The 27964-nt window shown below is 34.4% G+C and overlaps 1 protein-coding gene across 6 annotated transcripts; it reads right to left on the reverse strand.

Annotated features, from left to right (window-relative positions):
- Positions 1-443: 443 nt before the first annotated feature.
- Positions 444-27964, reverse strand: LOC145158856 (uncharacterized). Of its 6 annotated transcripts, XR_013737325.1 has the most exons (13): positions 27824-27964; positions 21776-24445; positions 21142-21681; positions 18919-19554; positions 10534-11247; positions 7945-8718; positions 7760-7841; positions 1984-2266; positions 1852-1876; positions 1501-1559; positions 1320-1412; positions 1034-1087; positions 444-951 (listed from the first exon to the last, which is right to left on the reverse strand). XR_013737325.1 is itself a non-coding variant. In XM_079077718.1 (7 exons), exons 2-7 carry the CDS (start codon positions 24416-24418, stop codon positions 7827-7829), a joined length of 5322 nt encoding a protein of 1773 aa, XP_078933844.1. In that variant the 5' UTR covers positions 24419-24445; positions 27824-27964; the 3' UTR covers positions 7570-7826. The 6 variants fall into 6 exon arrangements, 1 of the variants encoding a protein (XP_078933844.1); XR_013737324.1 differs by lacking the exon at positions 1852-1876; XR_013737322.1 differs by having other exon boundaries at positions 1320-1559.

The following is a 27964-nucleotide window of genomic DNA, read 5'->3' on the forward strand; positions in this document are numbered from 1 at the left end:
ACCAGTTATAACCATTTCTTGACAGCAAAAGTATTATGATGAGTAAGTTAGCTATCACCTAATGGCTCACCTGGTAATACCAGTGGTTAGATTGGCAAGATGTGGGGAACACCATTTATAGAAAAAATATGAATATGTTGATTTTACTAATTCTAGTACATAAAATATATTATTCATCTTTACTTTATGTGTTCTAATGCAATATAAGTGTCTGTCCCTGTTGACCAATATACCCCTATATGGTAGAGATGTTGAAAGTTGAATGCCATTAATCCAACTACAGGCCTGTTTCTTTTTATGTCTGAAAATGTGTCTGTGTTGCATATAAAATGTCTATTTCTTTGTAAGTACGAACGAACTGTATCAATGTCAAATAAAGGATCATTTTACATGTTCTGTTATGAAGTTGCAAATGATCATCCAAGCAACAATTGCAATCCAAATAAAGCATAAAAATGACAAACCATTTACAAAGCATAAATTTAAAAAATACAAATCCATAATCTCATATCACAGTAAAATGCCAAATTTAACTCCCTTTGTGGGTTCTAAATGAAAAAAAATAGTAGATGGGTGTTTTGGTATAAATGGGTACGCCTCTACTCCATATTCCCCAATGATTTCTACCCCACGATCATTCAAAAGTTACCCGTTTTCATCAAGGAACACAAGATGAGGGACTCCATTAACTTTAAAAGATTCATCTAAAGCTTCTCGTGTTTTGGAATCAAAGAATGGAGCAGCGAGCCATGGCATTTTAGAGAAATAACCAATGGTGTTATGAATTGTACGAAACAATACAAATCCATGAACACATTCCATTTATAGTCTTGAACATATCATACATAAACCCTAATACTAGATAAGCAACTTGTTCTCTGGCCAAACTCATGACTCTATGAGCATATCATCAACCCATTTCCAGAAAGCACCTTTTTTTTTGTTTGGATCCTTTACATATGTAGCAAAAATCAATCACATACCAACCATATATATATGGAAAAAGGATATGATAAAACTTAGTTAAACATACCAAGCCATCAGAGGAGACGGGAAGAAGAATGATGGAAACGAAAAGAAGAAGAATCTGTTCATGGATGAACAAAAGTTATACTTTGAACAAAAGTTATAACTTATGCCATGTCACCAAGTATTAGGCCACATCAACATTTAAACTGTAGGAACAGGTTACCAATGGGTGTGATTTGAACAAAAGTTATACTTTGTTGTTTTTTTTTACAAAATTCTTAGTTGGATGGTATTTTTTAAACATACAATACTTCAATGGTGTTTTTTGAACCATTTTAAAACATACTTACCCTTATTAGTCATTTTCCCTTCATTTTATCATATCAACAATATCTCACATTGACAATTCCTGCATTTCAAAAGATCCAAATGTGTTTTCACCACTATAATTCATGTAAAGGAATCCATCTTCATCCTTAATTATTTTCCTCGTAAATGGAAGACATCAAAGCACAAAAATACACGGGATACGATCCAATCAAATAGTAAGAAACTGAAATTGATACGTATCATGCTTCAAATAGAACTTCCTGAAAACAAAAGAAAGTTTTAGGTCAGGTGTCCTTCGAAGAGGAAGGGAACTTTAACTATATGTCCACCTAGAAATTCACGGAGAAATAATTTAATTTCAATATTATTCCATCAAATAAGAAATTGACTGAATTAATTAAATTGCTACTGCCAGACCCTATTTAAACACTCATTTGACCTTGAAATCATCCTCCACTTACAATTAGCAACCCATATTTAACTAATTCATCAATTCTTTCCAGTTTGACAATTATTCAAGAAAGTGAAACTCACAATTCCAAATCAACTAACCATTTTTCACAGGATCCTTGCACAGCTATTATCGTTTACCATGTGAATAACACAAACATTCCATCAATTTCATCATGTAATAAATTTGAAAGACCTTGATTGGTCCATAACTAAATTAGGGATTGAAATTACCTCTTGGAAGTGTAATTCAACAAGAAAGAGGCTGGGTGGGGTAGACCAACAGATTTTCGGCCACTAGGGTTACTGCCAACGAAGTGCCGCCACAACTCCACCTTCGGCCACGGCTTCACGGCGCTGCTTTCTTCTTCGCCACATCTTTGTCTCGACTGCCCTCTTGTTTCTACTAATTACACACTCACGACTAGACAGCAGCACCAAGGGTCAGAAACCCGGTGCACTCGAGGAAGGTGTGTGTGCGTGTTTTTGCGTTCTCCCGATCAAACACACTAGAAGCCTAAATTCCAATTTGACCCATTTGCGTCGGTTATTTTGACAATAAAATCATTTCTATATTGTTTTTATGTTTTTTTTTCTTTTTTTTTTTTGTAAATATTAAATAATAAAACCAATATCATTTAAAAAGGACAAAAAATTAGGATATCATATATTTGCAATTTCATTCCTAATTTTTTTTATTACATAGATGGTCCTGGGTTTGAATTTATTGGATATTTTGTCCTGAAGGCATGTAAAATGACTTTCTGTATCTTTTTTATTTTAATATAATTTTTAACTAATTTTAATTAACAAAACAAATTAAAAAGTAAAAAAAGTCACACTCGTCTCTCTTGCATCAAACAAGAAAAGGCTTTCTATTTTAATTTAATTTTTAACTAATTTTAATTAACAAAACAAATTAAAAAGTAAAAGAGTCACACTCGTCTCTCTTGCATCAAACAAGAAAAGGCTTTACTACCATTGTTCGACCACCACCGCATCATTTTTACAGACACAACCATTACCTCTGACAACATCTTTCCGGTGACCACCATTGCTATTTTTGTAATATCTTGAACATTAATATGAAATTGGTAAGATCTACATTCATTCAACCCAACAAACCTAAAATCTAAAATATGAAAATCGTTTTTTCCATCCTAAAACCTTAAATTTTGAAATCATTCAGCCTAATATAACCCTAAAACCATTTCCATAACATGTTTGCGGCCGCACACGGGAGAAATAAAGGTGGTGCGGCTGAGGATGATATTAGGTTTAAGGTTTATTTAGCTTATATACCCGACGGTGAAACATATTGCCATATTGTCATAGTTGGTCCCTCCCTTCACCTATTCTTCAAAAGAAGTCTATAAATTACCAATTAAACCCTGCCCCTGAAAACCTTTACTAATTAAGTCTAAATTTTACCTTTTTAACCCAGCCTCCTGAAATCCTTTACAAATTAAGTCTAATACTTGCCAAATAGCCCCTTAGCCTCCAAAATCTTTTCAAAATAAATCCCAAAATTACTTTTTAAACCCCGAATAATCCAATTTATAACATTTGGCTTCCCAAAAACAACACCCCACTAAATAATATGTATTTAGGGCGACTATTCGTTCATCAATTTTATCTATTTATTTATTTAATAAACTAGATGTTACATTTGTATAAATCGAAGATTTGATATCGATGACTATTGCTGAGATCGTATGAGGATGTTCACAAAGTCTATTGTTCGTTGGTCGATGCTGATGACGAACAAATAATGCTTTGACGGGTCTCATATGCGAAGATTTTAAAGGGATCAATAGAAGGGTCAATGTGTGAAGGTTTTGATAACGAAGGTTTTGATGTTGATAGTCGAACTTTTTTTTGGAATAACAAAGATTTTTGATCGCTAATAGCGAAGATTTTTTTATCGCGAAGGGCATTGGAGTCGAACCTCGACCGGAACAAGAGAATTGGGGAAGAAACCAAACAAGTTTTGAAGTTGGTCCTTAAACTTTCGAAGATTTGACAGTTTACACCCACATTCGACATAAGGACCTAATTTCGATAGTTTGAAAGAAAAGAGGCAAAATTTTCGAAGTGAGTCTGTGCAGTTTCGAAAAGTTGGCAGAAAATACCCAACTTTGAAATTAGGGTAATATTATGAGAAATTGAAGAATGTAAATTTCAAGTCCTTATAGTTGGTGTGAACTTACACTTTATGCCCAGTTTCGCAAATAGAGTGTTTCGCATCTTAAGCTATTTTTGGCGCAACAGGTCCCTGCAGAATTCTGTTATTGACAGTGTTTACCTGGATTTTGGAAAATCTTGCAACTTTCACCCAAAAAGTCAAACTTTTTCACAAACTGGAAATTTTTTGAGGCTTTTTCGTGATTATTTTTCCGTGCAAGATTTTCAAGGTTTCATTTTTGGTACACATCAAGGGGGAGTATTGTGAAGATTATTCCTCGGGCACTTCTCACCCTTAATGGGTTTTATAATCATTTTTTGATTATCAAAAGGGAGAGAATGAAGAGTGGGTATTCGAAGCGGGTTTGTCGGATATTCATTTGCAGACCGGTGTTACTTCGAGGGGGAGTTTGGACTTGATCGCACGGGCTTGTTGGATAGTGAAGTCGGGACATCTAATCCAAACTTTGAGGGGGAGAATGCTAAGGTGAAAAGTCATGATTGGATGTAGTGTATTAAGCTTACCCTCTTGTATGTGTAAATGGGTTGAGTCTTTCTTATAAATAGGAAGTGAGTGGCTCCCATTATGTAAGATCTTGTTTTGGAGAGCATTAGTTTTAGAGAGAGAAACTTACAAACCCATTTATACTATTTCTGATTCAACTAATGAGAGCTTAAAAGGTTTATTTACTCTTTGTGTTCTTGAGTTTGTATAATGATTCATTATATCTTTTCTTATTCCGCACATGTCATCATAATTAACACAACTACACCATATTAACAAGACCCACAAACGAGCTATTCGGACGTGAACGGGAAATTGCGATAAAAGTTAAAGGGTAGCTTCCAAAAAATATAACATCTAGTTTTCCTTTTTTTAATTTTCATGGTTTCGTTTTTTTTTTTTTTACATTTCTAGGTTTATAATTTGAATTTCTATGTTTTTTTTGTGTGTTGTATTTTTATTTTATATTTAATGAAATTTATTTTTTAAAAAAATAATATGTTTGAAATATTTAATTTCTATATTAATTAAAAAAAAGTAGCATGGCAAGTGTGGCAACCCGCGCCGCGCCATGCAAATGACAAGTTTTGACTAAAGTGTGGAAAATATGATGTGGCGTCTACGTAGACCGTGGATTGTGTGGCACCACACCTACTAGCCTTATATAATTATCGGTCTCAATTTTCTGCTTTTCTTATTAATTTGCTTTATCATTCTCGATCTTGCCTTCACTTAATCTAGATTAAAGACGACACACACACTAACATATCACATTTTCTGGCTTCATCTGCAATATACAACCACACTTCCTATTTCCTTAATCTAGTGATTACCGTCTAGTCGCCAACTCGCCCTCATTCTCCATTCAGTTCCAACTATAAGGTTTAATCAAACTTCTAAATTTTTATTTACAGTTTTTTTGTTTGTTTGTTTCTCATTTTGATTTTTGACATTATTATTTTCTGACTTATGAGTCCATTAGGTTTTAATTTGGTTCAAATTATCAGATATATTATTTTGTTCAACTCTTTCTTAGTTTCTCATTATCGAATTTTTGTTTGATCAAATTCAAAGCTTTCGTATAATCTAATCAGAAGTTTATGTTTCAAATCTTCTGATTTTTTTTTTTTGTGATTTGATTTTTGCAAAGTTATTCAGTTTTGAACTTAAAATTACTTATTTGGACTTCTTAAGGTAATATGCATATGTTAATCCAAATTGTTGGTTATCATATTTTATTTATTTATAAGATATTAAGATTCTTTGACTTTTGTAAATTTTGTTTGGCAACTTGCTTTGATATTTAACTTCTCCAAACTTGAGGAGGAAATCAGAAATCAAGTATATTCTTTCCTTGAAGTAGTGTTTAATTATTGACAATTATACAATGTTACCTAAAAAACATTTATCCGAAAGCCAACAAAGAAAGAAATGAAAATTTGTTGATGCATCTATACAATCTCAAAAATGAACTATGGATAAATTTTTTTAAACCTTTGAGTACTTCTAATTTAAAGGAAGAAAATATTAATTTGAACGAAAATGATACTAATTTGAATGAAAATGATACCATCTTGAATGAAGAAAATACTAATTTGAATAAAGAAAATACCAATTGAATGAACATGATAATAATGTGAATTAAGAAAAAACTAATATAAATGAACCTTTAGATATTTTTAAACCTAGAAATTAGGATTTGCTATGTACTTTCAAAATTAAAGGTGTTGCAAATGATTTTGCCTAATAATATAATGTAAGCTATTGAAATTTTGGACTTTGTTAAAGTTGTTGATTGTTATCTAAATATTTTATTGCATATAGCATCTTATTAAACCATTCATGTCACTGTTACATTGCAGAAAGAAGTTTTTCAAGACTGAAGTTATTGAAGAGTTATCTAAGGTCATCGATGTCGCAAGATATGTTGAATGGTTTGACAATATTATGTAGAGAGAAAGATATATTACATCAAATCGATCTTGATGGTATTTTTAATGGTTTTGTATCTAAAAAAGCAAGGATAAGTATTTTTTTTTTTAATTAGTTGTTTTTGTAATATTGTAGCCATATTTGTGTTTTTTTAATATTATTAGTGAATTTTGTAACAATGTGTTTTGCTTTGTAATCAAAAGAAATGAAAGTTAAGAAAAATGATGATTTTGACTACCTTTAAAGAAGATTTTGTAAACCTGTCTTAAACTTGAAATATAGAACCTTGAAATCCAACGGATTAAAGTATATAATTGGGGTAAAGTTAAGTTTTGCAAAAAGATGAAAGGAACTTGTATTTCAAATTTACAATAAACTAATTCTTTGAAACATAAAAAAAGTCAGATGTTACCAGAGGATGATCTCAAGTAACATCACTTCATCCTAACTTTTCATCTTTTTGTTTTACTTCACATCGTGATGCCTACAATGTAATGTTATTTTAAAACTAACGGGGTAACGTAGCATTAAGTATAAAACAGAGTATATTGAAGCTAAGTTTATCCTAAAACAGGGGATTAAAATATAGTAAAGAAAAGTATGTTTATGTTATTTACAGGGTAAAGTTGTGAGTGAAGGACAAAATAGAATTCATCAAGAACGCAACCGAGTTTGTGTTTTTCTTTTGAAAACAGATAATTTTTCTTTAAGTATGTACACATGGAAAAAAAGGTTACACCTGGAAAATTCTCTGGCCAAATTACTGAAAAAAGAATAATCATTATCTATCCCAAGATTACTGAAAAAAGAACCATTTCACATGACCAAAAATCAAACAGAAAAATGCCTAAAATTTGAATTTTAAAAGCATTAAGTTTGACTACTGTGAAAAAGTCAAGATAGAATGCCCTCATGAAAGAGGCCAAACTACGTAATAAGATAAAATCCAAAAAATATAGATAATAAGTCAATAACCCAGAAAATCGAGCAGTTGAATGCACTAAAAAAATACACAAACAACTAAAAGCAAAGACCACAAAGAACGGGTTTTTCATTCAACTGTTTGAACTTTGAACAAAAAAATATGTCTTTCATCCAGAATTCTTGATTTGCACTCGCCGATCAATCCAAAGAACAGATTTAACATAAGATTAACTAAAGACTTTAGTCTAAAGTATCAATTTCTTGTGAATTAAATCTTTTAACAAAAGGGATTTATGAGATTACTTAGGAACAGGGTTTCAATAACCTTGAAGCAGAAGAGTTGGTCATCAAGTCAGTTCAATCAAATAAAGTAGAGAAACATGTAAATGATGATGGACACTGGAAACAAATGAGTGCTAGAAGAAATCCTAAGGCATGAACCATGGTACAATGTTGTAATCTTACCTATTATGCTATATATATAGCTGACTTCAAAATGAGCCAAACTGCACATGTGAATTCAAATGTTTCTCTAGAACTGCCATCCCTGTAGGAGATTACAACAAGTTGTAAATCGGAGAGTAATGTAAGTTTTTTGTTGGATCAAACATGTTAATCCGTTACTAATAACCAAAGGAGACACCATATACCTCTTCTTGTTTGGTCTTTATGAAAGAGTTTGGGTCTTCCGTTGCATGACACAATCCAAAAGTTGTATCTATTAACTTTAGCTCCGGAGTAGTTGATTGCCCATTTGTGAAAACTGTTATTTTTGGACAATTATTGATTTCCAAAGCATCTAACAATGGCCATTCAAAAGCCTCCTTTCCTAGGCATATTCCCTTGAGATTTGGAAGGTTGTAAAGTGTTATGGATTTTAGACAAGGGAACACAACCTCAGTAGTAGTCGGTCTGGTTTCGGAATCTTCAACTTGTTTGACAATCACATCCATACTCTTGCAGTCAGTTATTTGTACCTCTTGGAGCTGCAATAGACTACCAACCATGCAACCAGTGAAAACGTGTCCAAGAAGTGGACATTTATTAATTGAGACCTTTGTAAGGTTTGGAAAGTTCAACACTATCCACCGATTGCTCTTCCACATATGTTTTAGTTCATAAAATCCACCCAAAGTCACCTCTTTTAGCTTCTCAAATACCACAACAGATTGTGTTTCAATATCCACATCTTCATTTGTCCCTTCTGCTACTTCAAATACCTCCTCCGTTACAGAATCATAGGCATTGGTAATAGATAGATTTTCAAGATTCTTCAAATTAAGCAACTCCTTGCATGGAAAAATTATGCGGCTTTTCAACAAGTTGTCACTCTTTTGTGCATCTACTTCAACTAAATTTGAAAAAGACCAAGGGAACTGAAGTAGTTTTATCATATCTGGAGTAGAGCACATAGGGAGTTGAGTCTGCTTAGAAAAAACAAACATAGATCATCTCAAACACTACAATTATAAAGGACAAATACATTTAGTATATAAACATAGTAAAGGATTGCAAGTTCTATTATTTTTAAACGAGCCAACATGTATTTCCAATCAACAACCTAGTTTATGGCGCTGCTTACATTATTTTCTGTGAAGATGAGCACTGTGAAGAAAATTTCTAATTTATACATTGCATTTGTTTAAACAATTTAGATTTTATCGATGATTGTCGATTTGTTTAAACAATTTAGATTTTATCAATGATTGAGTCTTTTTAAATAAAAGTAAAAAAATTAAATATTTGTGTTTGTGTGTGTGTGTGTGTGGGGTGGGCGGATAAAATAAAAAGTAAAACTGTAAAAGTTAAGTGTTTTGGCTACTTCATATAGGTAGTTTTTCATGTACTGAATGTTTACATCCAACTTTTTTAGGAAAAAAGATAACTATGTTATTGTATTTTTATTGCATTGTCAAATACAACAAATGATATATGGATGATATACTTATACTTTTACAATCATCTCAGCAATACTATTTTTGTCAAATTTAGGTAATAAACGCTACATAAATGTTTAGCTTGTAGAAGATGAGAGAGAAAAGAACAACTTGATTAAGTAACTACTAACATCACAATACTGTAAAATATGTGAGATAATTGGATTAAACTGGATAAACGGTATAAATGATTTAATTACAAAATATAGCTCCATACAAAAATCTATTTGTTAATAGATATGAGTGAAAATATGTAAAATAAGCTAATGCTTTTATTTCCATCTATTTTGTGTTTTTTTCTTAACCGAATGAAGTTGTTGGTTCTAAGTTCCTAATTAATGATTTATGAACTTTCAAATGATTTGAATAAGAATGAACTTGCCAAGTATCATTTGTAATACACAAGAAAATAATTTTTTATATTCATATATTTGATATAAATTCTTAAATCTTCTGTTTTCAAGGAAAGAAACTATTACGTGAATTTTAGAAGCCCTTTTTCTTAGGTGCTTATTTTGTTATGCCTTTAGTCGAATACTTGCCCAGACTCCAAGCCTCCAAGCCACTAGTTAGATTTGTTTGTTTTTTTTAGCAAAAACTGCAAATTTGGTCCCTGTGTCGATTTTTGTGGTTATGGTCCATGTGGTTCCAAAATTGCAAAGTTGGTCCTTTTCACTAGGTTTGTATCAAAATTGAAAAGACTGATTTACGGTTTTAATTTCTTTTGTTACATTTTCTTTAATATTAATTAAACATTAAAAAATGCAAAAAAAGAAAATAAACCCCTAACCCCCACCCAACTCCTCCTTTCTTTACCTTCTTTCTCTGTGATGCTCTTGGGGTTGCAAGCCGGTGAAAATAGGGACAATGTAAAGAAGATTCTGATCAAAACTAGTATTGTATATGTTCAGAAATGTTGGACATGGAAAAAACCACCCACAGTGAATGCGTCAATTGGGCCTTTAATTGTCTTTAGTTCATCTAACTTGATTTAAATATTAAATTGCTAACTTATGAATTAGTGAATATAACATCTTTCATAACATAAGGGATAACTTAATATCTTAGGATTGAAATATTGATTTATAATAAAAAAATAAGATTGCATATTTTCATAACTTTTTATGGATATAAAAAAGGGAAGTGGTTATATATGTATCTTCATTTGGTTTTGTTTTATGTTTCCTTCTGGAATACAAATATGAACCTGCCACCTAATTTTTGTAAGCAAATAATATGTTGAACATCATAAAACGACATGCTGATCACCTGGTTAAATGATGAAGTAAAGTGATAACATACCTCATCCTCATGTGTAACATTTGTCAAATGGAAGTTGAGGCCATATTGATCAAGACTATGCTTGCCTAATCCTGTATGTATGTAGCTGAGCTTCGGAGTCATGGAGTGACCAGATGTGAAATTCATCATTTGTGGGCAGCCATACATCTCAACCTTTTCCAATGCTTTCCACCTGAACTCATTCTTCCCCAAGAAGAAACCCTTGAGATCTGGTAAATCTACAAGTGTAAGGGACTTGAGACGGGGGAAGACTATTATAGATTTAGATGTTTCTGTGTGCTCTCCCTCTTCCTTCACAATCACTTTCATTGCCTTGCATTGTTTTACAGTCAGTTCTTTGAGTTGCTTGAGGCTTTCAAGTGTGGAACTTGTGAATATATATTCCAAAACTTCACAGTTATAGATTTGCAATTTCGTAAGGTTGGGCAATTCAAGCCAGGTCATATCTGCGGACCTTGGGATGGTGATTGCAGTACAAGTATCATCACTTCCATCACCAACATTCGTAGTACTATCAACACTATCTTTGTTTATTTCTTTACTTTCAAATATCTCCACCATTGACTTACATTTTGATATTCTCAACTCTTCAAGCTTATTCAGTTGTCCCACTACATTGGATGGAAACACTCTTGATAGGGCAGGACAATTCCATATATGTATGTTTTTGGAGTATTGGCATAAGAACCAAGAAGCAACACTGACTTGAGAACACTACAACAACACATGAAAAATCAATGGATCTATTTAAATTAACAAATCTTAGCTGTTTGCTACACACATACACACTACAATTTAACATATCATTTGTTTCTAAAAGTGTGGTAACAAACACGAGTGCTTCCCACAACTAAGGTAATTAAGTAACAATGTGGACAATGTAAGTTGAAATCCAAAAGAGCAATATACAGAAAAAATGGATAAAAGGTCTAGGAATAAAGAGAAACCAAATCGTGGTGTTTGGACTCCTTGAGGAAGAAGGTTTGTCAAATGACCAAAATACCCTCGTTATACATATATGACAAAATAAGTAAAAACAAGAAACTAATCAGTTGTATGCTATGCTTATATTGTTGGCAGGAGAGAACAAGTAGATGGTGGATGAAAGAAAAGGTATATAAATCAATCATAAAAGTGGCCTTAATTATATAGGCTTAGAAGATATTATGACAACCTACAAATAGGAAACTGACACAAGAAAAATAAAACTGCTACGTGCTAAATAACACAGCTAATTAGCATTTATTCAAATTAAAACTTGAAAATGAAGAGACTTTGAAGTACTTTGATTAGCAATTAATCAACATATATTTCTCGTGCAGAAGCAAAGTGTATGACACTGGAAGTGGACATGGTGGTCATGATAATGGTTAGTCTCATCTTTGAAACTAAAAAAAAGACAATAAATATGAGATATAAACACATGAAAGCATGATATAAAGCATAAAATAAACAAATATTTCACCTGGATTTATAGCTATGAAATTTACTTATCTGAACTGAAGAAGGTCTAAATGAAAGATATAACAACGCATTTCCATTTATTCGTTTATTATAGCATCCTACTTTCATTTCTTTATATTGCAGTAACGGAAATCCTTTGTATTTGAATGAAATTGCAATAAATGGGTGAGTTACTTAAGTTACAATGCTTTAATAGGAAAAAATGAAAGTAAGATGCTCTTATAATCAAATCAGTGAAAGTAAAATGCTATTTCTATAATTTTAGACTTTGATAAATGACCCAACACTACCATATAGGTACTTTGAAAATCCACCCAACTATAGCATTGTACTTTCGACTTTTCTTATCAGGCCGTATTAGACAAATGTTATATATATTAGGCATTAATTACATGTTTATATTCTAGAGGGATCATAGTGTAAATATATCTATTATTAATACTTATGTAATCGTGACATTCTGAGAAGATATACAATTCACGTTTTACCAATTTAACTTGGTATCAGAGCCGCTATTCCCTAACCCTAAAATTGGCGCCACAGCAGCCCTCAAGATCATCAACCGCACTAGACAGCTACAATCATCCACATCAACCTGCACCTGTTTCTACTCTTTCTTCCTCTTTTCTCTTGTCGATCAGTACACATTGACATTAGCCAATACAATGGCGCCTCTCACAGCATTCACTACTGCAGAGAAAACAGCCCACAACTCTCATAAATTTGCCTTTACTTTGTCCCCAAACAACTATGGCTACTGGAAAACTATGTTACAGCCCTTTCTGGTTACAAACAACCTGTTCGGGTATGTTGATGGCACCATACAGTGCCCACCAGCCACCATCGTATCCACCGCCCCTACAGGAAAAGAAGGCGACACCATGACCACATCCACATCTACTACTAACCCTTGTTACAATACATGGGTCTCTAATGATGCGCATGTTCGAATGCTTATTCTGTCCACCATCTCTGAGACGTCTTTTCAGCATGTTCAAGGTAATACATCACGTGATCTTTGGCTGTCTTTAGAAAGTGCTTATGCTCCTCATACTTCTTCTCGTGAATATACTCTTAAAACCCAACTTCTGAAAATCACAATGAAAGAAGATGAGTTCTCATCTGCTTACTTAACCCGTGCACAAGAGTATTCTAATGCTCTTGCTAATATTGGCGAACCAGTTAAAGAAAAGGACCTTGTCATGCTGGTTATCTCTGGCTTAAGAGAAGAATACAATGGCTTGAAATCTACCCTTTTAGCAAGACAGTCTCCAACAGCCTTTGCTGAACTTCATGGTCTACTGTCCGACCATGACTACATGATTACAAAGACCTCCACAGTGATGCCACCAGCCCAAGCGTTCACAACCACCACTAGACAGCCCGGTTCCATGGCTGCTGGTTCGTCTCTATCACAAGATGAAGCAATCCAAGCTGTTCAAAAGCTTGCACAACAGCTGGGGTTACAGCTCCAGCCAACTAATTCAACATCAGCCCAAGCTTTTTACACAAATCGATCAGGAAACAATCGCAACAGCCGATCAACAAACAACCGTGGGCGTGGCAGCTACAACAATCGTCCACAAGGAGGAGGTAATAGAAACCAATTTAGTTGGGCATCTAATCAAAATACTGTGTATGGTACATGTAACAGGTGCGGTATTGGGCATGTTCCGTCTCAATGCCCTAATCGAGATCCCTCCACCATACGTGTGAGACAACAACAACCATCCGCTAATTTTGCAGATTATCGATCCCGGGCCTCCTCTACCTGGGTCATTGATACTGGGTCTAGTCATCATGTTGCATCCGATCTCTCGAGCTTTGATCACTCTGAGGCATACCATGGCCATGACAACTTACATGTTGGCAACGGTAAAGGTTTACCCATTCTCCATATTGGCTCCTCTAAACTCTATTCTCCTAATAAAACTTTTCATCTCTCACAAATTCTTCATGTTCCAGAAATCAAACAAAACCTTCTTTCTGTTCAAAAATTTTGCGATGATAATAATGTTTATTTTGAATTTCACACTTCCTTTTTTGCTGTGAAGGACGAGAATACTCACACTACCCTCCTCATGGGTCCAAGTAGTGGCGGCCTTTACTCCTTCCACCTTCCGCAGTTGCAGTCTACCTCGTCTAAAGTTGCTTTCTCCGCTACTCGTGCTTCTTCCGTCACTTGGCATCAACGACTTGGACATCCCCATCCGCAGCTGTTGAAGTCAATGATTTCTAGATATAGTTTACCTTTATCAAACAATTTTGTCAATTCACCTTGTGATTCTTGTTCTATTGGAAAATCTTCAAAACTTCATCTATCATCTTCTAATTATAAAAGTTCTCATATTTTAGATTTACTCTTTTGTGATGTTTGGGGACCAGCCCCTGTTACTTCTTTTGAAGACCATCGATATTTCTTACTATGTGTTGATCATTTTTCTAGTTTTATGTGGATTTTTCCCTTAAAATCCAAATCTGATGTCTTTAGTACTTTCCAACAGTTTCTTCTTACAGTAGAACGACAATTTCAAACCAAACTAAAATCTGTTCAAACTGATTGGGGAGGTGAATTTCGAAACCTCTCTAAGTTTTTCTCATCTCTCGGCATTACTCATCGCTTGTCTTGTCCTCACACCAGTGAACAGAATGGCGTTGTTGAGCGTCGTCACCGTCATGTGGTCGAAACCGGCCTCACTCTTCTTGCTCAATCCGGTGTTCCACAACGGTTTTGGCATTATGCTTTTGACACAGCCGTCTATCTCATAAATCGTATGCCTTCTAGAACCAACTCCAATATCTCACCTTTCGAACATGTTTTCAAACACAAACCTGATTTTTCCTTTCTTCGTGTGTTTGGTTGTCGATGTTATCCACATCTCCGTCCGTATAACAAGCATAAAATGGATTTCAGATCTCTTCCGTGCATTTTTCTTGGATATAGCACCTCCCACCATGGTTATCGGTGCTTTGACCCTCTTTCCGAACGCCTTTATATCGCTCGTCGTGTTCGTTTTCATGAACAATTATTCCCTTACCAAATCAGCCCATCATCTCCACCCACATCTTCCTTTGATCCTTATACATCCTCTTATCCTAATCCTGTACCTGTACCTGACATATCAACTCCTTCCAATCCATCCCCTACACCTCCTACGTCACCTACACCATCTCCTTCCAATACATCCCCTCCACCTCCTATATCACCTACACCATCTCCTTTCAATACATCCCCTACACCTCCTACATCACCTACACCATCTCCCGCATCATCTTCTTCCCCTATATCTCCACATGAACCTCCTCTTCCGCCTCTCCTTTATACCTTTGCTCGACGCCCTAAAACTACCACCACCTCTCAACCAGAAAACACCACATCTCAACTAGCACATTCTACCTCCCAACCCGACAGTTCCTCCTCTCTACCTCGTCCTCGTCCCTCTAATTTGCGTCCTAATCCTAAACCCTCTCAACCATATAGTCCGGCCTCCTATCATACTACTATTGTTCCTACCGAACCAGCCACCTTTAACGTTGCTAACAAATCGCCTCAATGGCGTCAGGCCATGGCCGACGAGTATTCTGCTCTTCAGCGCAACAACACCTGGTCCTTAGTTCCTCCTCCATCGAATGCTAATGTTGTTGGTTGTAAATGGGTCTATAAGCTCAAACGTGATCCAACTGGGGCAATTACACGTTACAAAGCGCGTCTTGTTGCAAAAGGTTATCGTCAGCAACATGGTCTTGATTATCATGAGACTTTTAGTCCCGTTGTCAAAGCGACTACAATTCGGGTGGTTCTATCCTTGGCAGTCTCACACAGTTGGCCCTTACGACAACTTGATGTTCAAAATGCCTTCTTACATGGCGATCTCACAGAGACAGTCTACTTGCAACAACCACCGGGTTTTGTTGATCCGGACAAACCTGATCATGTTTGTCTTCTCCACAAGTCTCTCTATGGACTTAAGCAAGCTCCCCGAGCATGGTTTCATCGGTTGTCAACTGCACTTCATGCTCTTGGTTTTCGTGGATCTAAAACGGATCTTTCGCTGTTTATATACTCCTCTAACGGTGTTCTCTTGTATATGCTTGTTTATGTTGATGACATTATTCTCACAGGAAATAGTACCGCTGATATCGACCGGGTTGTTCAGCATCTTAGTCGCATTTTTGCTCTACAAGATTTGGGGTCGTTATCTTATTTTTTGGGGGTTGAAATTATTAAGCAGGGGTCCGACATTGTTTTGTCTCAAAGAAAATACATACTCGAGCTACTTGAACGTGCGAATTTGTCTAATGCCAAATCTGTGCCATCTCCGATTACTACCACCGCCAATCTTGCCCTTGGCGACAGTCCACCATTTGAAGACCCGGTTAGATATCGTCAAACAGTTGGTGCACTTCAATATGTGACTCTTTCACGGCCGGATATTTCGTTTGCGGTAAACAAAGTGTGTCAATTTATGCACTCTCCGACTCATAATCATTGGTCTGCGGTTAAACGCATTTTGCGTTACTTACTTGGCACAGTAACAAGTGGACTTTTATTTCAGCGCAATTCCGATAGTGTTCTTCATGCTTACACAGATTCCACTTTTAATGTCTTGAATGCTTTCTCTGATTCTGACTGGGCTGGTTGTCCGGATGATCGTCGATCCACTGGGGGATATGCTATATATCTCGGTTGTAATCTTGTCTCATGGTCTGCTAGGAAACAAAAGACTGTCTCGCGATCATCAACAGAATCCGAGTACAAAGCCTTAGCCGATACAGTTGCTGAACTCACATGGCTTCAAACTCTTCTACAGGAACTACGATTTTCTACTCGTACTGTTCCAGTTCTATGGTGTGATAATCTTGGTGCTACATACCTATCTGCTAATCCTGTCTTTCATGCTCGTACCAAACATGTTGAAGTTGACTTTCATTTTGTTAGAGAAAAGGTTGCTCAAAAACAACTCCTGGTTCAGTTCATCAAAACAGATAACCAGATTGCAGATGTGTTCACTAAACCACTGCCTTCTCAACGTTTTCAGTTCTTGCGGTCCAAGCTAAGAGTCGCTCCCCGACCTTAGCTTGCGGGGGAATATTAGACAAATGTTATATATATTAGGCATTAATTACATGTTTATATTCTAGAGGGATCATAGTGTAAATATATCTATTATTAATACTTATGTAATCGTGACATTCTGAGAAGATATACAATTCACGTTTTACCAATTTAACTGGCCGTTGTAGCCACATACAATTGGGTATATTTTTTCAAAGTATGATGCTATAACTGGAAGAAATGAAAGTAGGATGATATAATAATAAAATAAAGGAAAGTATGTTGAACAGAGAAAATGACTAAAAATATAGTGGTTTTTCTGTATATGGTTTATGAAGAGAAAATAAAAGGCATTGGACTCTATAACCCATTACCTCCTCAATGTGGGAAAATGAAAACATAACTTTACTCCTAAATTTATTATGAGGAAATGAGTTTGAAATCAATATGCTTATATTTCCGTACCTGCATTGATTACATGCATCATCTTCTTCATGTTTTAAATAATTTTACTAACATGAAGGGTTAATTGAGGACACAGTGACAAAAGGAAGAAAAAATTAATATGGAGAATGTTAGCATCTGATCAGCCGTTATCAATAATTAATTTATTCCAAGTCTTCCATCATGTGTGTGTGCTACATCTAAACCCACATATTTTGGTCTAGATAATCTGATCTTTAGAAAAGAAAGTTTATATTTTAGCATTTATGAATATAGAATTCTCAAAAAAGTTTATATTTTTGCAATTGTGAATATAGAATTATTGAGAAGGCCAAATCCAAGAAACAGATAATGACTCTTATCAATATCAGTGTCTATAGTGAAAATAAAGGTGCGTTTATTATACATCTATGATTGTTCATTAGATTGTATATTGCAAAATCTATCTTGATTCTAATATTCAGAATAGAAAGAATTTTTAGAACAATTTTTCTTTTCAAGGGAGTCATTTTCAATATAGACTTGGGAAATTATACTAGATAAATGAAGATCTTGAGACTTCCCATAACTGACAATCTTGTCGTTTGGCTCGATGATCGATCAATGTCTTAAATTTAATACTTTTAAAAAAAAGTTGTAAACAGGAGTCTTTTGCCATATATTGTATTTATATATTTTCAGTTGGAACACTAGATATACTTAGGTAAAGTTTGATATTTTTCAGTTCCATGTCAGAAAAAAAAAGATTTTTTTTTGAAAGATTACAAAAAAAGATATTTCTTTTAAACAACAAAGTGAACTTTATTAAGCTAAAATTGCAAGCTAGGAAACAAAAAAAAAAAAAAAAAACATGAATAAAATCATTTTTGTTCCAGTTTTCATATTACTTAACAAACAATCAAGAGTAATGTTGATATGACTTATATACATTTATCAATCAATTTTTTTCTCTCCCTCACAATCCGGTCTAAATCCATCATCTGTTTTAAGTTAACTTAACTAAAACTGGATTAAAAAATGCATTTCATATGATTTATAACCATGCTTAAGAGAAATAACTTTAATGACCTATGCAAACGAATAAACTGTAAAAAAAATTAGGTATTCAGTTAGTTATTTTGTCTTTCTAGCTTCAGAAGAATTAGCTTATTGAGTTATATAAAGCAGCTAATGGAGAAGAAAATATTACAATAAATAAATAAATAAAACAAATAACTGAATGTGTAAAGGATCCACTAGTTAAGAGAAATGATACCTTGAACTGATCATAGATGGAATTAGCTTATTGAATTATATAAAGCAGCTAATGGAGAAGAAAATATTAAAAATAAATATATATATATATATATATATATATATATATATAAATAAAACAAATAACTGAATATGTAAAGGATTTGCTTAAAAGAAATCAAATATACCTTGAACTGATCATGGATGGAAGTAGTTGTGATTGTAGTACCGCCATCGATACTCTTTAGGCATGGCAGCAAAGAAAGCTCGAGATAATTAAGAAGAGGGAAGGAGGAGATGGTGTTTGTGTGAGTAGAAGATATTATTTCTTCATTAATATCTCTATTTGAAACAACTTCTTTAATACCATCACAACTGCTTATCCAGACCACCTTTAAGTTGGGAAGAAGTTTGCCCATGACAGGTGAGAATAAGTACTGTATGTTATTGCATAGACCCATGTATATGACTGTGAGGTTGTGGAATGAGTAGGATTGTGATTGGTTTTGTGGAATTACAAGTTTCTTCCAATTGCACTTCCACACATCACTCATCCTCTCCATATCTTCTAAATGTAAAAGCTTGAGGTGGGGAAGTAGTAGAGGTGGTTGATGATTATATTTATGCAGAGTTGTTGTGAAATCTGTGTTGCTGCTGCTACAGGAACTCTCTATCTCAAACACCACTTCAACATCCTTACAGCCACTTACATAAAGTGTTTGAAGGTGATTAACGTGAAAAGGTTTGGGATGAATTGAGGATTCAACGTCAGGAATATTAGCATACACCTCTGAAATGATCTCTGCCTTGGATATAACATTAATCTGCACATATCTCAACAACAAATATAATTCAGAATTTCCAATAACAAAAATTTAAATTAATTATTCATAAATGGCACACCTCTTTAAATCTATTTACATAACTAAAGTTGACAGTGATTAAATTAACGGATTTTAAGTAATTTCCAATGATGACTTATTTGATACCTACAAAAAATATTCAAAATACTCGCATTTACACAAATATTTAAAAATAACTTTTGTAGACTAATGTACACAATTGGTTATCTGGTTTTTTGGTTTACGTAGAAAAAAATCATTTTGCAATTTTGATCCCTATCACTCACACCGTTAACTTAAGTCGGTTAAAACCTTATAAAATAACTATTTTACCCTTCTTTTATTTTCTATTATTAATTATGATGAAATTATTCGTAGGTCCCACCACCCATATATCGCCCCTCTTTCCCCTTTCATCATCTTCCTCATCTAGCTCCCGTATCTGTTCCTCCATTGCAATCACTTTCCTCCACTACCATATCAATCTCAGGTGCATTTTCATCATCATCAAGCATGGAAAATGCAAGGCATAGCATAAATTCAACAACGATATCTTATCATCTTCAACACATTATTCAGTGAGTTGAAATCCAAAATCATCATGTAAGATGCGACTAACATAAAACATACACCCGATAAATAGAAAAAAGGCAATGCTTACAACATATTGTCACAACCCAAAACCAGACAACATGTCTCCAAAAGAAATTATACTTTTTGGGTATCAGATGAGTGAAATCTTAAATTGAAGTGAAAAAGTTGCAGGACAAGTGGGGGATGATGCAAGAACATCCAGTTTCAGGTGAAATTTACAAACAACTGAAGTGAGATGTCCTTTAAGGCTTCATATATGACCTAATGAAGGAGACATAGAGGGGAGCCGAGATGGTCACTAGGAGGGAGGACCAAGATAAAGGGGACGAGATTTTAATATTTACTCTTTTTTTTACCATAAATCAATAATTTTGAGTGATCACTTATTTGATCACTAGAATAAATATGTAAAATCTTCGCATTTAATGGGAATATATAAAAATATTAATTTTCAATCGCTCTTAATGATGCGGTGTAAATATGCAATATTTGATGTTACAATTGTTAGAAAATATTAAACAAATGCTCGAGTATAGTGAAATAACAAAAATAAGAAAATAAGAAAAACTTGCTTATAAATATGTAAAAGTGATAATATAAAGGTTGAAAGACATCAATACTTAGCACTGTAGGAAATCTAGCCTACTTCTCCACACTTAAAAATGTAGTATATTTGTAATTTGTCCATGTTTTCAAATGTGGAGTATTAAATTTTTTATCCACATTTTGAAGTGTAAAGGTTTAGAAATAATTTGTTATGGCACACTTTTAAGTGTGAATCCATAAAAAATGGTTTTGTATATAATTGATTGATTTATTATAGTGTGATGTGTATATGTATATGTATATATGTACACACACTCACACATATGTAGATACACATACACATATAAGTGTGAGGGTATATATAGAGGCACATACAAATAAGTGCTGTAACATCAAAATAGAAATTGAAAGATGAATGACATCACATACCTCTTGGCTGTTCTGAACCAATTCAATGTTTCTTCCGGTTTCTTCACAAGGTCTCCTACCATCTATACTCACATTCATAACTGTTTCCACATCAGAATTGCTCACGGTCGGTGTGAATACGTTTACAAACCTCTCACACCATCTTATCTCTATCTTTTTAACAGCTTGAAAGGTACGAATGAGGATATCAGAGCTACTTTCACCTTTCATCCTCCACAACTCTCTTAGCTTCCCCAAATTAGATAATTTAATGAGTCTCAAGTTGCTACTGTACTCTTCAAACTCACCAACACAACTCATGTCGATGTTAAACAACACTTCAATGCTTCCACAGAATGAAACATGAAGCTCTTCCAGACGACCCAGCAAAGACATGGGATTGGTTGGAAACAGATTCACAAGATTATCACATCTGCTCACTCTAATCTCTCTCAACATGCAGGCATTAACTTCTTCACTACTACTAAATTGATAAGGCCATATCTCTTTCAGCTTATCCATCCACCAAATCCTCAATTTCTCCAACTTAGGAATCAGCACCTACACAATAGGTAAGACATGTTGACCATCAATAGCACCATCCAATCAATATATTGTGCAATTATATTAAATATATTTTGGTTAAGGAATGTACCTTTTTGTTGAAGAAAGGTTGAATTGCAGAGACATTACTGGACATAGAAGATGTTGCAGATGTTTTCTCAGGATAAATGCTACTGAAATTAGGAAGGCCATCAAGTTCCAACTCCACCAGCTGTGGTAGCTCAATTACATTAGCAGTGTTGCAAAGACCTATCAACTTTGGTAGCCTATCCAATCTTAGAAACTTTAGCCCCTGAAACTTGATTACCCCATCTCCACTATTCTCACTATGTGCAAGTACTTCCAGAACAGGGCACTGTGAAACTGTGAGGCGTTCAAGGTTCATCAAACCATTTGCAATAGGGACTGTGAAGAGGAATCTCAAGTTTGCACACTTGAAGACATCAAGGACTCTTAGATTATTAAACAACTGTTGATGAAAATCATTCATACCATCCACTTCTAGATAAAGCACCTCTGTTTTCACAAACAACTCATTCAATCTAGATTCCAATAGCTCATCTTTGTTAGTGACCAACTTCAACGTGTTTTCAAATGAGTGATTGTATCCTAAACTACGTCCCATGGAGATCCTGAACCTTTCAAGTTTCGTAAACAACACATTCTCAGGCTTACCACTGTTCCCAAAGAACTCGATTTCTAGTGCAGAAAGGTGCTCTGAAAGTTCTGCTAATTCAGCATGATTACTGTCTGTGAACCTAATTGCCTTTTCATCAGCAACTCTCATATAAAGCTCTTCAAGATTGACCAAATCTTTCAAAACACCATCATCAATACGAAGATTGACACAGCCCGTCAAATCCAGTAGCTTTAGCTTCTTCAACTTTCCGATTGTGGATGGTAACTTTCTGATGCCACAATGAGCAAAACTGAGCACTTCCAAATTCAAGAGTTCACCAATAGCAGAGCAATCAAACATCACTAAGCATTGGTGGAGAAGGAGTGTCTGTAGCTTGGTGGAGCAGTGAAATGATCTGGGAAGCAACGGATACTGCATTTTTTCATATGCTACAACTTCAAGATTTTCCATGCTTTCATAAAAACCTTCAGGAAACTTAAGCGACTTATCTCCATCCATAAGTCTCAAAAGTGCAAGGTTTAGGTATTTAAAGTCTCTAGGAAACTCAAACATACCCCTGCAAGTAATAGAAATTCTGTTACAAGACTCACTCATACCAGCACTACTCCCCTTTGAATTATCACCATGGTTGATTATCCATGGATGGTCACCCTTAGAAACTCTACCTAAAACAAAATCAAGCACAAGATCATGCATTTTGACACACCCATCATCATCATCGCATTCCATCAACAAATTTGCTTTTTTGAGACTCTGCACACACGTGTCTGTCCTGTCTCTAGCCTCTCCCAAAGTAGAAACTCCATTTAACAACCGTAGGCCCCATGCATATCTTGTGAGTTCCTCGATTGGAATATTAAAGTCATCGGGAAACAAACCACAAAGAAGAAAGATCTCTTTTTCCTCATCCTCTCTTATATAGTCATAGCTTATCTTAACACTTTCTTGCACATAATCAAGATTTTTATTCTGAAAACGGCGGAGTGTATCTCTCCATGCAACCTTTTCTTCAAACTTAAGACGACTGGCAACGAGGTTGATGGCAAGGGGCAAACACCCACATTCTCTCACAATCTCTGTTCCAATTGGATTGAGCTCCCGATCATTTTGTTTTGCGACTCCTATGATTTTCCAAAAGAAATTCTGTGCTTCGAGCTCCTCCATGAGTTCCACTTTAACTACTTTCAAAACAAAATTACATTTTTCTGCAATTTGCTGGCAAGTAATTTCCTTTCGTGATGTCAGCAATAACTTGAAGCTGTTGGGAAAAGGACTTAGTCCAATATCTTTGGGTTCGATCGTCTCCCATACATCATCTAATATCACTAAAACCTTTTTTTTTTGTTTTACCAGCTCTGCAAATGCTATACCAAGACGTTCTGCCCTTCTTGTTGGATCTGTTTCAGTTAGAGATAGACTTATGCATTCTGCCAAAGCTTGTTGAATAGAAGACGTTTCTTTTTTCCCAATAACCACCTTTAGAAACAAATCAAACATATTCACACCTTCCAGATGCTTTTTCAGTTGTTCCATCATGGTGGTTTTTCCCACACCACCCATTCCACATAGGGCTATCATCTGATTTTGTTGAAGGAACCCGAGCGCATCCTTGAAAATCTTCTCTCTTGATTTGAAGTGATTTTGGGCATCAGCATCCGAAGGTGCAGAAGTGGATGCGTTTTTAGAATTCCCTCTCCCAAGAGGTTTTTTAGCATCACTCCAGCTCATTTGAAGTTTTTCCATAATAAGACATTCAATCACCTCAGTAGTCTTAAATGCCTTCCTTCCTGCTTGGTACTTCATCATTATGTTAAAACATCCACTCTCAGTACTTGAAATGCTTTGAGCATCTTTCCTAATCTGGTCAACCTCTTCCAACCAACCCGGTACACGCTCAGGTATCTCTAGATTATTTATATTGTTTGCGTCCCTGTGATTTTTGACATCAATGCTTGTACCATTCAGTTGGTTCATTTTAGCACTCATGTTCCTCACATGTTTTGTGGAGGAAAAAAGATAACTCAGATTCTTCTTGACAGGAGGCAACAAACATTCAACAATAGGACCAGCAATGCTTTCAAATATAAACGCCATTTTTTATATTCTAACTTTTTGTGAGACCTGCAAACCATGTAACAAATCAACAAAGGGCATGAAATAATAAAAGTTGTGATTTAGTATACATTTTATTATACATTCATGTTTTATTATTAGTATGTAGAAGTAGAACTATCTTTTTTCCAATATCATTTATAATCCATAGATAAATAGTGTTCAAAAAATTTATTCTATGACTTCGATACCTTGCATGGGAAGAGGAATAGTACACATAACACATTTAGTAGGAAACGAAGATCAGATGTAGGAAAACTAATGCTCGTGTAAATTCAGACAAGTTATTTATTTTCTTGTGGATATTCCCTTTTGGACTTAAACTTTGCTTTCGTTAACATAGTGGGGATAGGTGTTGATTTCAACATATCATCATGTGAATAATTACATTACATTTGAAAATCTTACACATATCATTGTACAGTCCAAATACAAACATGCATAGGTAACAACGAAAATGTGATTCTCACATACTTCGATGATGGATTATACTCTTGTGAGTCTATCAATTCTGTAAAAAACAATCAAGATGAAATAGAAGACAAAACCTAACTACAAAGATTTTGGGAAATTTGAACCATATTGAGACTTCTATAAGGAACTTGTTGTGGACAACTCTCCACATGAGGATAGATTAAGAAAGCCTTGAATGAGAAAAGAAAAGGCATGCCTAATCTTGTATAAGAAAAAGAAAAACCCACATCCGCATTTGTGGAACCTGGAGTGTGGTTGGCATTTTCAAAAAGTTCCCCTTTTTTCAATCTGTACTTACGTCCATTACCTGTCTATCTCTCCACCAAAAAAAAACTCTCAAACCCTTGGAGTTTCCCCTACAGTGGGAAGGAGTAACGCCGAAAAAAAAAACAGAAAAAATTAAAGGACGGGTTCCAGTTTAATCGATGGCCTCAAGACCCGGCTAGACAACACCATCTCTCGTAAGCTTGTAGGTTGCCTCTGCCATGATTACGATAGCATTGTTCCATACTTCAATTAAATGGGGCAAAAGCACGTTGTGAAATTGTTAGATTTTACAGGCAACAGCTAATCGATCGAAGGCATGATATGAATCTTCTTGAATTATCAGCATATGGAAGGGGATAAGATGTGGAGGATTTTTATTCTTTCGCCGCCTCGTGTGTGGGAGTTGTGATTGGGACTTGTGATTCGTTGACTCAAGGTCAATGGCATCTTCAATCCTGTCTAAAACCCATATGGACTTTATTTTACATAAATGGGCTGTCCAAAAATCTTGGGCCTAGTTATCATCCTGAAAATCACTTTTGAGTGTAATTAGGTTATATCTTATTTGATGTATACGTGCAATATTAAAACAAGAAAATGAATTAGGATGTTAATTATTTTATTTGTTTTGTTTATACTTAGGCAATTTTTTTATAGGATAATCAAACTTTTAGAAATGTTCAAATGTTATAATTGTAACTAGTATTTAGTTTTGATAATTAGGTAACTTTGTAATATATCTTCTAAAACTATATATTACTTTTAAATTTATTTTTACTATATTTTTCAAATATGGTTATTAATAAATTCCATTTTGTTAAATCTTCTTATATAAGAAATAGTTATGAATTTGATATGGAACAAATAGCTACAAAATTTGTTACAGAAAAACAGTTGTGAGATTTGCTACCGAAATATAGCAAATCTTCTCTATGTTCGTGCGACTCTCTTTTCTTCTCAATTCGCACAATGATACATGTTTCTAATATGGATATATGTCAAAATAATATGTTCGGATAGAAAACTTAGCCAGTCATACAAGGGTTAAACATCATAAAATCAATATAAAAAAGCATCATAAATATATTAAATATATAACCATTTTCCATCGTAAACCATATAGAGAACAACATTTATATCTATACATCTTTATAGAGAAAAAAATTTCATATTCCATCCGTCCCATATTTATAGTCAATGTTTTCTTTTTGATTTGTACCAAAATAATAGCTTACTTCTAAAAATAAATATTCATTTTACCAAAATACTCTTCATTATTAGTTAAACAACAATAAAATTAAATACAACTACAATGGAAATAAATGCAAAAAAGGGTAAGACTATCATTTTATTAACAAAGTTGTTGTCAATTAATGTTTTCTTAATCTATGTGTTTTTTTTTTCTGTGGACAATAATACGCCTGAGGTCTTAAAAATTGACTAGGGACTGAACTAGTCATACACTGTTCAGTCCCAATCTGGTCTAGACCGTCGGTCCTCATGCAGTCCCAGTTTTCACTAAAATGTCGGAGCCAACTCTTGATCAGTCTCGGGTCGAACCGCTCTTGGTTCCAGATCGGTCTTAAACATCTGAAAGTCAGTCATGAGTTTTCACTAAAATATAGGCAAGATTCTCTGTTTATATTCTTTTCATGGTATTAGAGCAGTGAAGAGCTTGTTGGTTTTTAGGATTTTAGCCAATAAGGAAAAGCTCAATCTGTTTGGCCCACATATATATAAGTATTTCCTTGAAAACAACACATCCATTATGTTCCCGGGTTAAATTCTAATTGGATATTTGTGCAACAATTATTAGTCAACTGCAACTGTTTTGTTCATTTAACTCCTAACTTTTATGTTATATAAGATCGCAATTCAATGAAGGTGACTGGTGCAGGTGAAAGAGAAGGGGATATAACAAATTCTCTCGATCTTTGGCATAAACCCTCTAAGCCATCCCTCATGAAGTAAGTCTTAATAATAGAGATACTATGTTAACTACAAATTGTGAAGTGTTTCACTGTGCTAAACAGTGTCTGAGAAAAATTTGCATTACCCAAATAGATATGAGATCTATGGTAACCCATTGGTCTCAGTTTATACTTTTTCACTTTGTTTTCTTTGCAGTGATTGAAAGTGGGAATAAATAGTTGATTCAACATCTTTCTCATAATGTGAACAATTGAATATCAGTTGAAAATCTTTCATATCCGGTAGTTTAGTTCAAAAAACCCACTCAAACTGAGAGATTCATCTAATATTTGAAAAATCAAAATGATTGAAAATGAGATCTGACACTCCTGTACCTAGCTGGAAACAGAGTCCTACACTCATAAAATTACGGGCGATTTATTAGGGCTGATACTGATCTCTAGTATGAAGCATATACCATAAGAAAATCACTACTTCATAACATTGGTCGATAATCAAACCAGAGAAAATGAATAGGCGTTGTCAATTTATTTAACATTTCAGTTGATTTTATCTGTAGAACATATACACAATCCACAAGGACCACTACAAGTAGCAAACTAAACTTGATTCCAGATATCTGGTCAAGGATCGATATATTTGAAACAGAAAACAACAAATTCAAGTAATATATAGATTGGTATACATATATAGACATTTTGCACAAAATCGTACCTGTTGGCTCTGTGCTATGTCACTGTGCGTATGCTTGCAATGTTGCTGCGCAAAAATTCTAATGGTGTAGAAGAAGACCACTGATTGAACAGCTATATATTACACTGCCTCAATTATTGCTTTGGCCTACGTATATATCAT

Source organism: Lactuca virosa, chromosome 2 (assembly GCF_052849685.1).
Source record: "Lactuca virosa cultivar CGN04683 chromosome 2, Lactuca_virosa_CGN04683_v6, whole genome shotgun sequence".
Taxonomy (NCBI): domain Eukaryota; kingdom Viridiplantae; phylum Streptophyta; class Magnoliopsida; order Asterales; family Asteraceae; genus Lactuca; species Lactuca virosa.

What these genes read in the sequence shown, in the direction of transcription:
- LOC145158856 (XM_079077718.1), bottom strand. Translation starts at nt 24,418, where the DNA reads ATGGCGTTTATATTTGAAAGCATTGCTGGTCCTATTGTTGAATGTTTG. An exon ending in TGGTTCAGAACAGCCAAGAG is followed by an intron (nt 19,555 to 21,141) that starts GTATGTGATGTC and finishes AGATATGTGCAG; the next exon opens with ATTAATGTTATATCCAAGGC. An exon ending in ATGTTACACATGAGGATGAG is followed by an intron (nt 8,719 to 10,533) that starts GTATGTTATCAC and finishes TTTTCTAAGCAG; the next exon opens with ACTCAACTCCCTATGTGCTC.